Here is a 15,475-nt window from a genome sequence, read left to right as displayed (position 1 = left end):
TAGCATCCTAAGAACTGTGAATAAAAGACCTGAACCCGCAACCACTACCTTAGCCTGTTATTAACGGCACCGGCGCCCCGCGCTTCGGCGCCAACGGCCTTTCCCACTGTCGCCACCATCCTCCCTGGGGGGAGCTGGACTATCTGAGCTGCGGTAACATACGCCTCAGAGGAGAGGAACATCTCGCAGCGGCGGCTAATCCCTGACTGTGCACCACGGGTGGCGCTGCAAAGCAAACCCCTAGCCCCCTTTCATCCTCTTTTCATGTAGCCGACGGGGCCAAGGATGCAGATCAGGCCAGTCACAGCAACCCCAAAATACCACTGGCCCGGTGACGGGTAACCCTGCATCTCCCATGGGGCGCTACAAGAGCTGCGGCTGGCCTCCTACTTCCTGTTAATTACTTGCATCTCCAAAGGTGGGGGCAGTGAAGCTGGTGCTGATTGGTCACGCGGGCTTGTCTATCCCAACAATGTCACATAAACCTCGGGGAATGAGAGTTCTGACACCGCTAGAACTGCATCAACAACAAAGGTGAGTATAGGCTTATTTTTATGGGGAGAAAATGGAGAATGAAAAGGGGTTGTTCCCTATTTATTCCATGTAGTGGACAACTCCTTTACCAGTAATCTTAGGAGGCTCATATACATGGCAGACCGAAGCGCCTTTGTTAAAGTTTCCGCTTCCAGGTCAATCCATAGGGTGGGGATGCCAATTGGCTTAGACCTGGTGATGATGACACTTGCACAGCTGTGGAGCTTGTACAATCCAGGGTGGCACAGTGGCTCAGTCATTAGCACTGCAGTCATGCAGCGCTGGGGTCCTGGGTTCAAATCCCACCAAGGCGACCATCTGCAAGGAGTTTGTATGTTCTCCCCATGTTTGTGTGGGTTTCTTCCGGGTACTCCAGTTTCCTCCCACATTCCAAAAAACATACTGATAGGGAAATTGGATTGTGAGCCCCAATGAGGACAGTGTTGCCATTGTATGTAAAGCACTGTGGAGTCAATAGCGCTATATAAATGAATAAATATTATTATAATTAATTATAGTATATCCTATAGCCAATTACCACACCATAATATTATGGCTCAGTGCAGAAATGGATTTTTTTTTATGCTAACTTACTCAATAACTCAATAATTTACTCAAAACTTGAAAATTATGACATGGTGTAAGAGACTGTATTTAGCACATAAAAATGGTATAAAATCCATTAATCCATACAAACAGTAAGTGATAGTAAAGGATGCAATGCTAGCGTTTCTGGTGGTTTTGGGTTGTAAAAGTGTTAATGACAATATCACTGGCGGTCTGTGAAAGGTAGTCAGTTCTAGAAGGTCAAACTAGATGTATAATGCTACAGTAAAACCTATATAGCTTGGTAATTGTAGTATACTAACAAATTACATTTTGTCTTTGTTAATCTTTAGGAAATTATAAAGACAAGGCTAACACATATTCAATGCTTGAAAGCCATAGCACAGCAAACTATGCTGAAGAGAATAAAAATGAAACCAGAATACATAAGACGAGAACGCTCGGCCTTCTGGAACTTGGCAAAATGGAAAAGCTTGAACCTTCTGAGATCATAATGAAACTCGCGGCACCTGGGAGTGGTCTCAAGGAACTTGTAAATGAAGCAATTATGAATCCTGAGTTGGTGAAGAAACTTCTTGAAGTATTAAGTAAAGCCATTGAGTGCACATCAAGTCGTCAAAATTTAATCCATTTCTTAAGTCACATCCTTGATTCCCTTTTTCTAAAGCATGTCCTCTGTTCCTACATTATGCAGTGTGGTAGTATTCTACAGAGAGAAGATCTATGCGCTGTGGTGGATCACTCGCTTACCGTGCTGACTGAGATTCTAAGCATTTTTCCATCTAGTTCTTTTGCAGATGTAACAATAATCAAGATCGTCCTGGAAAATGTTGTGAAACAGATGGAAGCAGACAGTATTAGCATTTCGGAGAAGACAACACAAAACCTGGAGACACTAAATCTCTTTCTACAGCACTTACAGGGCAAAAAGCAAGAAGGGACCCTCAAATCTGATAGTTATATCTATGCAGTTGGAAAAAAGAGTCTTGTTCTTGGTGACGACTTTCGTGGAGTCTCAGTATTTCCAACATATGATGATATTTATATGAAAGGCAATCCTCAGTTGGCCCCAAATATCATTGATGGATCTTATGCAGATGTCACGTCCTACCTCAACACTCACTTTTCTTTATTAAGAGAAGACTTCATCCGTCCACTACGAGATGGTATTTCTCAATATTTAAGTGCCGAGAGTGATGAGTTTGTCAATGACATACGCTTATACTTCGATGTATCTATTTTGGAGTCTATTTTTGTCCAATCAGGAATAGTTTATCCCGTTAAATTCTCAACTAAACATTTGAAACATATTGTTTGGGAAAACTCACAGCGTTTGCTTTATGGCTCCCTTGTCTGTCTGTCAAATGACAATTTCAATAGCATGTTATTTGCTACTGTAGCAGAAAGAAGTGTTGATGATCTCCGTCGGGGAATCATAACCTTGATGTTCGAGGAAGAAAGCCGTCAACAGATAGCAAAGTATGTGGATGATGAACATTTGTTTGTAATGGCTGAGACAACTGTGTATTTTGAAGCCTATTGTCATACCCTACAGGGGCTTAAAGAAATGAAAGAATGTGATGTTCCATTCCAGAATTACATTGTACGCTGTGAAACAATGATGAATCCTCCTGACTATTTATTACATAATCACTCATCATTCACCTTAATCAAGCCTCAACACGAATTATCCTCAGACTCTTCAGATGAAGGATCATACCCCAACACTAATAAAAATAAAAGTATTCCGGAGCTTAATGTACTTGACTTTGACACTTGGCCCACAAAAGAAGAGCTTGAATTTGATGATTCTCAGTATGAAGCATTCCAGAAAAGTCTAACAAGTGAGCTGTCCATTATACAAGGCCCTCCAGGAACAGGTAATTTCTTTTAGTATAATATATAAAATAATTTTAATTTTTGATAAGTACTAGGGTACAAACAATGCAAATTATGTCTTCAGGTGGAGGAAGGAGACAAACTCTAGTGCCACCTATTGGAAGTAGCAATCCTAAAAGTCCAAAGTGGCCCTTTATATGAGCCTTGTCATAAGACTTAGGGGTACTTTGCATGTTGCGACATCACTACTGCGATATCGTCGGGGTCAAATCGAAAGTGACGCACATCCGGCGCCGGTAACGACGTCACAATGTTTAAAGCTAGGAGAGAAGATGAACGAGCTTGAAACAGTCAAAAATCGATGATCTGTGTCACGTCGTTCATATTCATAATGTCGGTGCGTCCGAAGGTACGATGTTCTTTGTCGTTCTTGCAGCTCCACACATCGCTGTGTGTAAAGCCGCAGGAGCAACAAACATCTCCTTACCTGCGCCCGCCATCCACCGGCAATGCGGAAGGGAGAAGGTGGGAGGGATGTTTACATCCCGCTCATCTCCGCCCCTCCGCTTCTATTGGCCGCCCGCCGTGTGACGTCACTGTGACGCCGCACAACCCGCCCCCTTAGGAAGGAGGAGGGTCGCCGGCCAGAGCGATGTCGCAGGGCAGGTAAGTGCGTGTGAAACTGCCGTAGTGATAATGTTCGCTACGGCAGCTATCACAAGATATCGCATGGGCGACTGGGGGCGGGTACTATCGCGCTCGGCATCGCTATCATCGGCTAGCGATGTCGCAGCATGCAAAGTACCCCTTAGGATCTATGCCAGATCAGAACCTCAAGTCTGCAAACACGGTGTTTCGGGATGGTTGTCCCTCGTCAGTGCAAAGTATGAAATCTGATCTGACTGTATGAAAGGCTAAGACAAGGGACTAAAGGGGAAGCTATTCTCCTTACGAAGACTGATACACCATTGCAGCATGCCATTGGTGAGGAGACGCAATGCTCCTCTGGGAATATGCAAATTGTCTCTTCAGTGAGAAAGTAGAGAAACTCTAGTGACGATTATTGGAGGTAGCAATCCTAGAAGTCAAAAGTGGCCCTTTAATGAGCCTTGTCATATGTATTAGGATTTATGCAAGATCAGAACCTCAATTTGCAGACACAGTGTTTTGGGGTGATTGCTACACATCAGTGCAAAATATGAGATCTGATCTGGCTGTATGAGAAGCTAAGATGGGGTCTAAAGGGAAGCTATTCTCTTGTGGAAACTAAGGGGTACTTTACACGTTGCAACATAGCTAGCATCGGCTAGTGATGCCGAGCGCGATAGTACCCACCCCTGTCGCACATGCAATATGTGGTGATTGCTGCCATAGCGAGCATTATCACTACGGCAGCTTCACACGCACATACCTGCTCGGCGACGTCGCTGTGACTGACAAACTATCCGTCCTTCAAGATGGAGGTGCGTTCGGCGTCACAGCAACGTCACCGCAACGTCACTAATCAGCCGGCCAATAGAAGCAGAGGGGCGGAGATGAGCGGGACATAACATCCCGCCCACCTTCTCCCTTCCACATTGCCGTCGGGATGCAGGTAAGGAGAAGTTTGTCGCTCCTGCGGGTTTACACACATCGATGTGTGGAGCTGCAGCAACGACAAACAACATCGTACCTGCGGTCGCCCCGACATTATGGAAATGAACGACGCTACACAGATCACCGATTTTCGAAGCTTTTGCGATCATTTATCGTCGCATCTAGGATTTACACGTTGCGATGTCGCTACCGGCGCCGGATGTGCGTCACTAACGACGTGACCCCGACGATATTTCGGAAGCGATGTCGCAACGTGTAAAGCCCCCCTAACACTATTGCAGCATGACTGACATGGTGGAATGGTGTGCCAGTCTCCGCAAGGAGTATATCTCCCCCAAGGTACAAACAACTAACTTGTGTGCTCCACAATTCACCTTTTTAACCCATTAAAGCCCCATGATCAGAGGAGGGATTCAACTGATTCTGGCCGGTTCGGGAGAACCGGTTGTTAAAATAGCAGCCGGTTCCCCGAACCGGCAATAAATGGCTCTGGCGATCCGGTTCTCTGTATTCATTTGTGTTAGTGTTAAAAACCCCTTAGCGACCCATAACGTACTGGGTATGTCATGGCTCCCTGGTACTTAAGGACCCATGACGTACCCAGTACGTCATGGCGAAAACGCGGCCCCAGAGCCCTGGTGTCTGCGATAGGTGTACACAAACCGCAGATTCTGCCTGTACTCAAGAGGGGTGGTGTCTCCACCCGGACCTACAGAGGCTATGATTGGCTGATGAACGCCGCTCATGTGAAACATTGAAATCCAGCCATGATCAGTGTAGCTATAGCACTGATCATTGGCTGGAGTTGGGTGACCTCTATTTCACCCTCCCCCAGTTCTGATTGGAGAGACCGACCTTGTGACCGATCTCTCCAATCACTGTGGATATGGGGCTGGTGACTGCTCCCATCAGCTTTAGTCTGTCCGGGGAAGCTGAGGAGAGCGATCCCTGTGCATGCTCCATCGGTAAGCCACTGCCCCCGATCCACCGCTGCCCCCAATCAGCCTCCGCCCCCAATCAGCTGCCGCCGCCACTGCCGCCTTTCAGCCGCCGCCACTGCCCCCTTTCAGCCACTGCCGCCTTTCAGCCACCACTGCCCCCTTTCAGCTGCCGCAACTGCCACCGTTCAGCCGCCGCCACCGCAGTCACTGCCCCCAATCCACCACCACCCTCCTCCATCTGCTGCCCCCCACCATCCGCCACCGCTCTCCTCCATCAGCCGCTGCCCCCCTCCCCCAATCTGCTGCCTGCTCTCTCCCATTCTCTTCATCTACTGCCACCTCTCCCACCTCTCACAGTCCCCGATCTGTTGCCTCCTTCATCTGTTGCCTCTTTAATCTGTTGCCTCCTTCATCTGCTGCCTCCTTCATCTGCTGCCTCCTCCATCTGCTGCCTCCTCTATCTGCTGCCTCCTCCATCTGCTGCCTCCTCCATCTGTTGACTCCTCCATCTGTTGACTCCTCCATCTGCTGCTTCCTCCATCTGCTGCCTCCTCCATCTGTTGACTCCTTCATCTGTTGACTCCTTCATCTGTTGCCTCCTCCATCTGCTGCCTCCTCCATCTGTTGACTCCTTCATCTGTTGACTCCTTCATCTGTTGCCTCCTCCATCTGCTGCCTCCTCCATCTGCTGCCTCCTCCATCTGCTGCCTCCTTCATCTGCTGCCTGCTCCATCTGCTGCCTCCTCCATCTGCTGCCTCCTCCATCTGCTGCCTCCTCCATCTACTGCCTCCTCCATCTGTTGACTCCTTCATCTGTTGACTCCTTCATCTGTTGCCTCCTCCATCTGCTCCCTCTTTTATCTGTTGCCTCCTCCATCTGCTATGATCCTGCTGGCTAGATCCATCCTGTAAGGAAGCTATCCCCAATCTCACCTCCCACTCCCCTTCCATCCTCCCCCCTTCCTCCGCCGCTCCTCCATCTGCTGCGCCCTCTCCCATCCTCCGCCGCTCCTCCATCCGCTGTGCCATCTCCCATTCTCCACCGCTCCTCCATGCGCCAGCGGCCTCTCCCATCCTCTGCCGCTCCTCCATCCACTGGAGCCCTCTCCCAGCTGCCGTCACCCTCTCACATCCACCGCTGCTCCACCCATCTACTGCATCCCTTCATCTGCTGCTGCCTCATCGATCTGCCTCCATCTTTCCTGTGATCCTGCTGCCTAGATCCATCCTGTAAGGTAGCTATCCCCAATCTCACCTTCCACCCTCCCCACTCTTCCCCCCTTCCTCCGACGCTCCTGCAGTTGCGCCCTCTCCCGTCCTCCGCCGCTCCTCCATACGCTGCGCCCTCTCCCATCCTCCATCCACCACCGCCCTCTCCATCCGCCGCCGCCCCTCCATCCGCCGCCACCATCTCACATCCACCGCTGCTCCACCCAGCTGCTGCTGTCCTTCATCTGCTGCTACCTCATCAATCGGCCTCCATCTTTCCTGTGATCCTGCTGCCTAGATCGATCCTGTAAGGTAGCTATCCCTAATCTCACCTCCCACTCCCCTTCCACCCTCCCCACTCTGCCCCCTTCCTCCGCCGCTCCTGCAGTTGCGCCTTCTCCCATCCAACGCCGCTCCTCCATACGCTGCGCCCTCTCCCATCCTCAATCCGCCACCGCCCTCTCCCATCCACGGCCGCCCCCCCATCCGCCGCCGCCCTCTCACATCCACCACTGCTCCACCCATCTGCTGCTCCCCTTTATCTGCCGCTGCCCCTCCATCTGCTGCCTCACCGATCTGCCTCCGTCTCTCCTGTGATCTTGCTGCTGTTCTGATCCATCCCGTAAGTATTGATCTGTCCTGCACAAGCAACTACAGACCAGTCTCCAATCTCCCCTTCATCTTCAAACTCTTGGAGCGCCTGGTCTATTCTCGCCTCACCCACTACCTTTCCACTCACTCGCTTCTAGATCCTTTACAGTCTGGCTTCCGCCCTTTACACTCAACAGAGACTTCCTTTGTCAAAGTGACCAATGACCTATTGACAGCAAAATGTAATGGTGACCACTCTCTGCTTATCCTTCTTGACCTCTCTGCCGCCTTCGACACTGTTGACCACCATCTCCTTCTCTCTATGCTCCATTCTATCGGCCTAAAGGACACTGTTCTTTCCTGGTTCTCTTCCTATCTTTCTGGCCGCTCATTCAGTGTATCATTTGCTGGCTCCACATCTCTCCTCTTCCTCTCACTGTTGGGGTCCCTCAAAGTTCAGTCATTGGCCCTCTTCTTTTCTCCCTCTACACTGCCCCAATTGGAATGACCATCAGCAGATTTGGCTTTCAGTACCATTTTAATGCTGATGACACACAGCTATACACCTCATCCCCTGAGCTCACTCCTGCTGTACTACAGAACACAAGTGACTGCCTGACTGTAGTTTGCAACGTCATGTCTGCTCTCTATCTGAAACTTAACCTTTCCAAAACCGAACTTCTTCTTTTCCCTCCGTCTTTCAACCTTCCTAAACCTGACATCTCCCTCTTTGTGTGTGGCACAACGACAAGTCCTAGGCAGCAGGTCCGATGTTTGGGTGTTATACTTGACACTAATCTTTCCTTCACCTCCCACATACAATCTCTTGCCCGCTCCTGCCGCTTGCACCTCAAGAACATCTCTAGAATCCACCCCTTTCTCACAATGGAAATGACAAAAACCCTCACCGTGGCCCTAATCCACTCTCGCCTTGACTACTGTAACTCTCTATTAATTGGTCTCCCTCTAACTAGACTCTCTCCTCTACAGTCCATCCTTAATGCAGCCGCCAGGGTCACCTACCTGGCAACCAGATGCCTTGGCTCTGTGCCAGTCATTGCACTGGCTGCCCATATATCACAAGATCCAATACAAACTGCTTGTTCTCACCCACAAAGCTCTCCACAGTGCGGCACTCCCCTACATTTCCGCCCTCGTCTCTGTCTATCACCCCACACGTTCTCTACACTCTGTAAATGACTTTTGACTTACATCCACAATAATTCGAACCTCCCACTCCCGGATCCAAGACTTCTTACGAGCTGCACCAATCCTCTGGAACGCTCTACCCAAAGAAGTTAGCATGAATCATGACTAACTCAGCTTCAGACGCACCCTAAAAATGCATCTATTTAAGGCAGGCTATCACACTCCCTAGCCGAACTAAATTCACATAGTCCCTCCACAAATTCTCAGAACATAACTCCACGTGAAATTCAATGGCACCCAAATGCATCTCAAGGTTCTGGCCAACTGCTCCAGGAAGCCATTATCTATCCCCCATTTCCTTGAGATGGCTGGATTGTCATTGTAAATAAGCACTTGTACCTTGCCCTCCCCCCCATCTCATTGTTGATTGTAAGCTCTCACGATCAGGGTTGTCTTTTTTCCCTCTAAATATTGTATTTTCTATAACTGTTACTTGTTTGTATATGATCCTCCTGAATTGTACAGCACTACGGAATATTTTGGCGCTATAGAAATTAAGATTATTATTATTATTGTTTGTGGCCTTTTTCTAACTATCCCCAATCCCACCTCCCACTCCCTCTCCACCCCCCCCCCGCCCGCTTGCCGCCAAGCGCTGATCAGCTCTACGTGATTGGCTGATCATTTACGTAATTGCTTGAGTTTTTGCTTTTTTTTTGTGTACCTCAAAGAAAAAAAAAAGACAAAACTTGAACAATTTGCTACCTGATCAGCAAGCGTCCTGCAGCCGTACTCGACTTTGGACAGGACTTCTTTTTTCCATGCCACCTAGTCCCCCTCCTTTTAGCAGCACATCCGTGCGTGTGTCCTGATTTTTTTTTTTGCCAAGGGGGTTTCTACTTTCCAAAATGGGGTCACATGTGGGGGAGCTCCACTGTTTCGGCACATCAGGGGCTCTCCAAACGCAACGTGGTGCGGCTAACGATTCCAGCTAATTTGCCATTCAAAAAGTCAAATGACGCTCCTTCCCTTCCGAGTCCCGCTGTGCGCCCTAAAAAGTGTTTTGTCGCCACATATGAGGTATCTGCGTGCTCAGAAGAAATTGCCCCACAAATGTTGGGGTCCATATAATCCTGCTACCCTTGCAAAAATGCAATATTTGAGGCTAAATTAACATTTTTGTTGCAAAAAGTAAAATGTTCATTTTTCCTTCCACATTGCTTTAGTTCCTGTGAAGCACCTGAAGGGTTAATAACCTTTTTGAATGTGGTTTTGAGTAGCCTGAGGGGTGACGTTTTTGGAATGGCGTCACTGTAGACAAAATGTGATGTGGTCCCTAAAAAAAAAAAAAGTGGCTTTGTAAATTTTGTTCTAAAAATGAGAAATTGCTCAGAAACTTTGAACCCCTATAACTTCCTTATCGTTTTTTTTCCCCAAAATTGTTCTGATGTAAAGTAGACATGAGGGAAATGTTATTTATTAATTATTTTGTTTCATATGTCTTGTTGGTTTAAGAGCGTAAAAATTCAAACTTTGAAAAATGCATAATTTTCCAAATTTTCGCCAAATTTCCAATTTTTTTCCACAAACAAACACAAAAAATATTGTCCTAAATTTACCAATAACATGAAGCCCAATATGTCATGAAAAAACAGTCTCAGAATTACTGGGATCTGTTGAAGCGTTCCAGAGTTATAACCTCATAAATTGACTCTGGTCAGAATTGCAAAAAATGGCCAAGTGAAGTACATCAAAATGGGTGTGACAAAAAAATGGGTGTGGTTACATAAGGGGTGTGGGTTTTCAAATGGGCGAGGTTTACAGAGAACCTGTTGTTAAAAATTTAAATCCCACCCCTGCTCATGATGGATGTATTTGTTAAGGAGCAGCTAGGGGGTGTGGACCAGGCTCAGAAGCTACGTTCTTGCAGCAGATGCCAGCTAAGTTAAATAGCCAGCTTCTGAGTCTAAAGGGGGCTTAACACGCTACGACATCGCTAATGCAAACTCGTTGGGGTCACGGAATTGGTGATGCCGTTGCATGTGACACCGATGAGCGATTTTGCATCGTTGCAAAAACGTGCAAAATCGCTCATCGGTGACATGGGGGTCCATTCTCAAAAATCGTTACTGCAGCAGTAACGAGGTTATTCCTCATTCCTGCGGCAGCACACATCGCACCGTGTGACACCGCAGGAACGAGGAAGCTCTCCTTACCTGCCTCCCGGCCGCTATGTGGAAGGAAGAAGGTGGGCGGGATGTTACGTCCCGCTCAGTTCCGCCCCTCCGCTGCTATTGGGCGGCCGCTCAGTGACGTCGCTGTGACGCCGCACGGACCGCCCCCTTAGAAAGGAGGCGGTTCGCCGGTCACAGTGATGTCGCCGGGCATATAAGTATGTGTGACGGGTCTGGGCGATGTTGTGCGGCACGGGCAGCGATTTGCCCGTGTCGCACAACAGATGAGGGCGGGTACCCATGCTGGCGATATCGGGACCGATATCGCAGCGTGTAAAGCCCGCTTAACAGCCACAGTCAGAGTTGAGCTCTGTTAACCATTTAGATGCTGCTGTCAATCTCTGACAGCGGCATTTAGAAGCACAATTGTCAGTACTTGCGCACCCTGGCTTCCTTTTGTTCCCGATGGAATTATCGACAATATGACTGTCTGTAACTTTCCTTTTAGCTTGGTATGTAGCATATATTCTACTATGTTTATAGCTGCATGCTTACACTCTACTGCTCTCATTTTCCTATATTGTCTTGTAGTATGTTTCTAGAAAATAACAAAGCAATACAATCGTCCACTTAAATTTACACTTTTCTACGTTTTTACCTTTGCATATAGGAAAGACATATGTTGGACTGAAAATTGTTCAAACTCTTTTGAAAAATGGAAACATTTGGAGAAAAAGACGCAATCCAATACTGATTGTCTGTTACACCAACCATGCCCTTGACCAATTTCTGGAAGGTAAAATGAATTATGCTGATACAAATCCTATGGTAATAATTACATCACTAGGTGGGGGTTAGGTTAAAATAAAAAAAAAGTAGTTCAACAAATTTACATATAGTGATAATGATAATAATAATAATAATAATCTTGAACCATAAAAGAGTTGGAAGAAGATTCAGTGTATAGCAGTCCAATCACTGTGCTCAGAGGCTCTGCTAACATAGACAGTATGAGCTGCAGAGTCACTGAGTGGCTGCAGCAGTTACCAGCATTGTCAACAAATGCTGGAGCAGAAGTAACGCTGCACTAGGGAAGGGTAATTAATAGCTCTTTTTATTTCACACTTTTGAAAATCTATGGTACAATAAAATTAAAAAGGGATAATATCTTTTAAGCCAATCTGTCACCCTTTTGAGTTTTTTTTAGTTACTAATATGTGCATACAGGTGGCATAAAGGTGACATTAGCCATTCCTGTATGCATCCTGGATGATAGGTTGTTTTGTAAAAATCCTCTTTTATATCTTCTATTTTCCGGGCTATGAGTGTGTGCTACCCGGAAGATAAGACTGCCTCCGGTCTTCATTATACATGATTCCTCTTCCTCTTCTCTTCCCTGGTGTCCCTGTGATATCAAGTTCATGGCTGGAAAATTTGCAGCGGCGCATTATGCCTGCCGTCCCTCCTTGCACTGTACCTTCTGTCGGTGTCTTCAATTTTGATATGCGCAGTCGCCGGGGAGTCACTGCTCCTTCATGGTTCAGAGACGAGACGGCAAGCAGAACGCGTAGATGCTGGCTTTCTGGACGCTCATTTTATATCAAAGGGACACTGAAGAGGAAAAAAAGAGGAGGAATCCTGTATAATGAAGACCCAGGGCAGGCTTACAGTGCGTACGGAAAGTATTCAGACACCTTTAAATGTTTCACTCTTTGTTTCAAATCAACAAATAGATCGACTTGTGTAAAGCAGGCTTTATCCTTCTATTTAGTGGTGTTTGCTGGCCTCAGTTATCTGTGCTCTGTGGAAGAATCTTTTGCTGCCTCATTTCTGACTTTGTTTGACCAATTTTTTTGCCTTGTCCCTTTGCTCTGATCCGTTACCCTCCAGGTACACTGACTCCAGACTGTGACCTGACTAGACCACTATCTATCCCCTTAATCTTGACATGATCTCCTGATGCCTGACCCCGGAACACTCAACTATCGTGCTTCATGACTTGACCGTGTAGTGACTAGCGTCAGACAGTAGCTTATCACGTGTTAACACAAGGCACTGTTCAGGACACTGATGATTTTTATGTCAGTGTAAAAGATGCAGTCAAAGGCATAATAGCGTATCATTTGAAACATATAAAGAAGGTATAGGCACAGCTCATATAGTTTGCTGCAGTGGAGCAGGTCTAGACCAAGATCAAGTAACGAAAACTCACTGTGTGTTGGTGTTGCTCAATCCAGATTCAGACGTCTCAAATTATTCCAGTGTGGAAGAAATGAAAGGATAACACTCATTTGTTTCAGTATTAAATAGTCTTCAAAACAACGTTCAAGCGGAGGAAGGGGGGATCGGGGACATGTGGACTATGGCCTTTTCGCGCACAAATAGCGCGTATAAGACCTGTTGGAGACCTACTTGTGCGCAAAACGGCCATAGTCCATGCGTGCCCCATTCCCCCTTTCCTTAGTTTGTATGATGTTCAAACATCTAACATTTCCAAACAAGACTATTAAATACTGCAATGAATGGTGAGTGCCTTCCTTTCAGTTCTTCCACACAGGATTACTTAAAGACATAATAGTGTATTGTTTTTGATATCTGATCAACGGATAAGTTTTCATTAAACAATGGTTGGAAATGAACACTATAAGGTGCACATTTACATGGCAAATTGCACTTGTAGTTTGCTGAGCTGCCAAATGCAGTGCAACAAAGTGCAACAAAGATGGCATGCAGCTTGTATGGGTAAAACAAGCGTTTTTAAAATTACTTAACTAGTGGAACAAAAGCTGTATTGTAAAACTTCAGCAACTAATTGTCGTGGGCGGAGGAGGGGACGCTGCGCTCTCCCACTGCTCGGGTCCAGCCGCGGCTGCTGCGGCTGCTCGGTGGTGGCTCGAGCGGTGGGCCGGATCCCGGGAACTCGAGCGGCGCTCCTCGCCTGTGAGTGAAAAGGGTGGGGATTGGATGGTGGGGATTTGGTTATTGTCCGTGACGCCACCCACGGTTGTGGTGAAGTTGGTGACACCACCGCTGCTCTGGACGGGGATCCCGGGAGCGGTGACAGGGAGCAGCTTTGATGTTAGTTCTCCCCTCCGTGGGTAGGGGGGTTGGTTGTCCCGGGGCCCGGTGATGGAGTAGGGATGGATGGCAGGCGGGTTACGGGGCCTGGCGAGGTGCAGGGTCGCGGGGGCAGCGCTGTGCCGCACGGCACAGTGGTACTCACTCAGCCAATGATGAGGACACAGTTCTCGGTAAAACACTCGGCTGGATGGACAGGTCCCACAGACGGCTGCGGTGTTGTTCCTCCCGGCAGGTTGATGGTGACTGCCTTTCCCTGCACCTATGTAGTGTAACGGTTCCAATGGGTTCCCACCGGTAACCCGCTCCCCAGCTTGGATGGGTGCTGGAGGAGCCCCTTTTGCCCGCAGGCTCTGGCCCTGGGAACTTTAGCCTTGGCGGTGACTGTGTTTCCCTCTCTCGGTTGGACGGTTGCCTTCTGTCAGGACTTGGCTGCTGGGAAACCCAGGAGGTTCCCTTCGGTAACGGATTTGGCAAATTCACGGCGACTCCTAGCCTTGCCGGGGTCCGTAAGCCCCTGCCGGATGGTGCTGGCTTCTCTTTGCGTACCGGTCCGGTACTGCCGGGCCACCGCCCGTCCACAGTCCTTACGGCAAGCTCCAATAGGCCACTCCTGCAGATGGTCACCACCGTCTGCCAACCTTGCTGATCCGTCTGGGCCACACACCCGGACCAACTTCAGTCTGCTCTACTACCACTTTCCTTCCTTCCACTTTCCACTCTCAAACTGATCTCTCCCACTTTTCCCGCCTCCAGGACTGTGAACTCCTCGGTGGGCAGGACCAACCGCCTGGCCCACCCCCCCTGGTGTGGACATCAGCCCCTGGAGGAAGGCAACAAGGGTTTGTGTCTGACTTCGGTGTGCCTGACCGGGAGTGTGGGGTGTGTAGGTGTTGTTCTTTGTGGCCCCTGGCTTGTCCAGGGCGCCACATTCCCCCTTAGTAAAATGCAGACCGTCTGCGGGCTGCCCGTCCATCACCGGTTTTATGTTCACAAACTGGAAAAGATAAAACGGTAACATATTACAAGCATAATAACATTTTCCCACATCGGGAGGTACTCTTACTTAAACGTTGCAAACGGTAACGGCTTCCGCTCTCTTCCACCCAAGTAACCTGGCCCTGATGCTGCCCCTAAGCAAACAGGCAGTACCCCTTGACCCCTGTCCAGCACAAGTTACCCGAGCGGGTTCTGTCCTTTTCAGGGGATTCACATCCATGGGGAACCCCTGAAATCTCCAGAGGATCGCCACCTGCTCCACTGCGGGCCCTTCCTCCAATCTGCCTCTCCGGAGGCGGTAACGGTGAAAGCCACAAACATAATTATTTACAAGCCACAAGTTCGTGGTTGCCTTGCTAGTTCTCAGGCTTGTCCATAAGGAGTCCCTTATGCAAAACTTGTAAGCAGTCCCCACGGGGACAACGGTGCCGGCAATGACCGGTCTCAATCAGGCTGACAATCAGGTAAATCTTCGGTTAATCATCTACTTATCATTCTTTTAAACGGTACTTTTAACACATATAGACACAATTCCCCCCCCTTTAAAGAGTAGTTTCCCTGTACCTAAGTGGGGGTCTACCTAGGTTAGGACGAGTGGACCTCCGGGGTCCGGTATCAGCGGGGACAGGCAGTGGGACAGAGGGAACAATCAGTTCCTCTTCCCTGCTATCGTGTGGGGCAGGCAGGGGCATAGGGGAGCTGGGTACAGGTTCATCCCTGGGCACTGGCTCATGGTTGACCACTTCCATTACTTCCTCATCCATGGGTTATGGGAATAGTATCACTGGAAGAATCACC

The 15,475-nt window shown here is 48.3% G+C and overlaps 1 protein-coding gene across 1 annotated transcript in view; it reads left to right on the top strand.

Moving 5' to 3' along the window:
- The window catches only part of LOC142243898 (NFX1-type zinc finger-containing protein 1-like), a 312,672-nt gene that overhangs the window by 120,406 nt on the left and 176,791 nt on the right, over window positions 1–15,475 (top strand). Inside the window, exons 14-15 of the mRNA XM_075316094.1 lie at window positions 1,434–2,981; window positions 11,271–11,396. Of these exons, the coding sequence (XP_075172209.1) occupies window positions 1,434–2,981; window positions 11,271–11,396 (1,674 nt within the window). The remainder of the gene's footprint in view (window positions 1–1,433; window positions 2,982–11,270; window positions 11,397–15,475) is intronic.

The sequence above is a fragment of the Anomaloglossus baeobatrachus genome, chromosome 6 (assembly GCF_048569485.1).
Source record: "Anomaloglossus baeobatrachus isolate aAnoBae1 chromosome 6, aAnoBae1.hap1, whole genome shotgun sequence".
Taxonomy (NCBI): Eukaryota; Metazoa; Chordata; class Amphibia; order Anura; family Aromobatidae; genus Anomaloglossus; species Anomaloglossus baeobatrachus.
The sequence above is the reverse complement of the archived record's forward strand: the minus strand, read 5'-3'. Positions and strand labels throughout refer to the sequence as shown.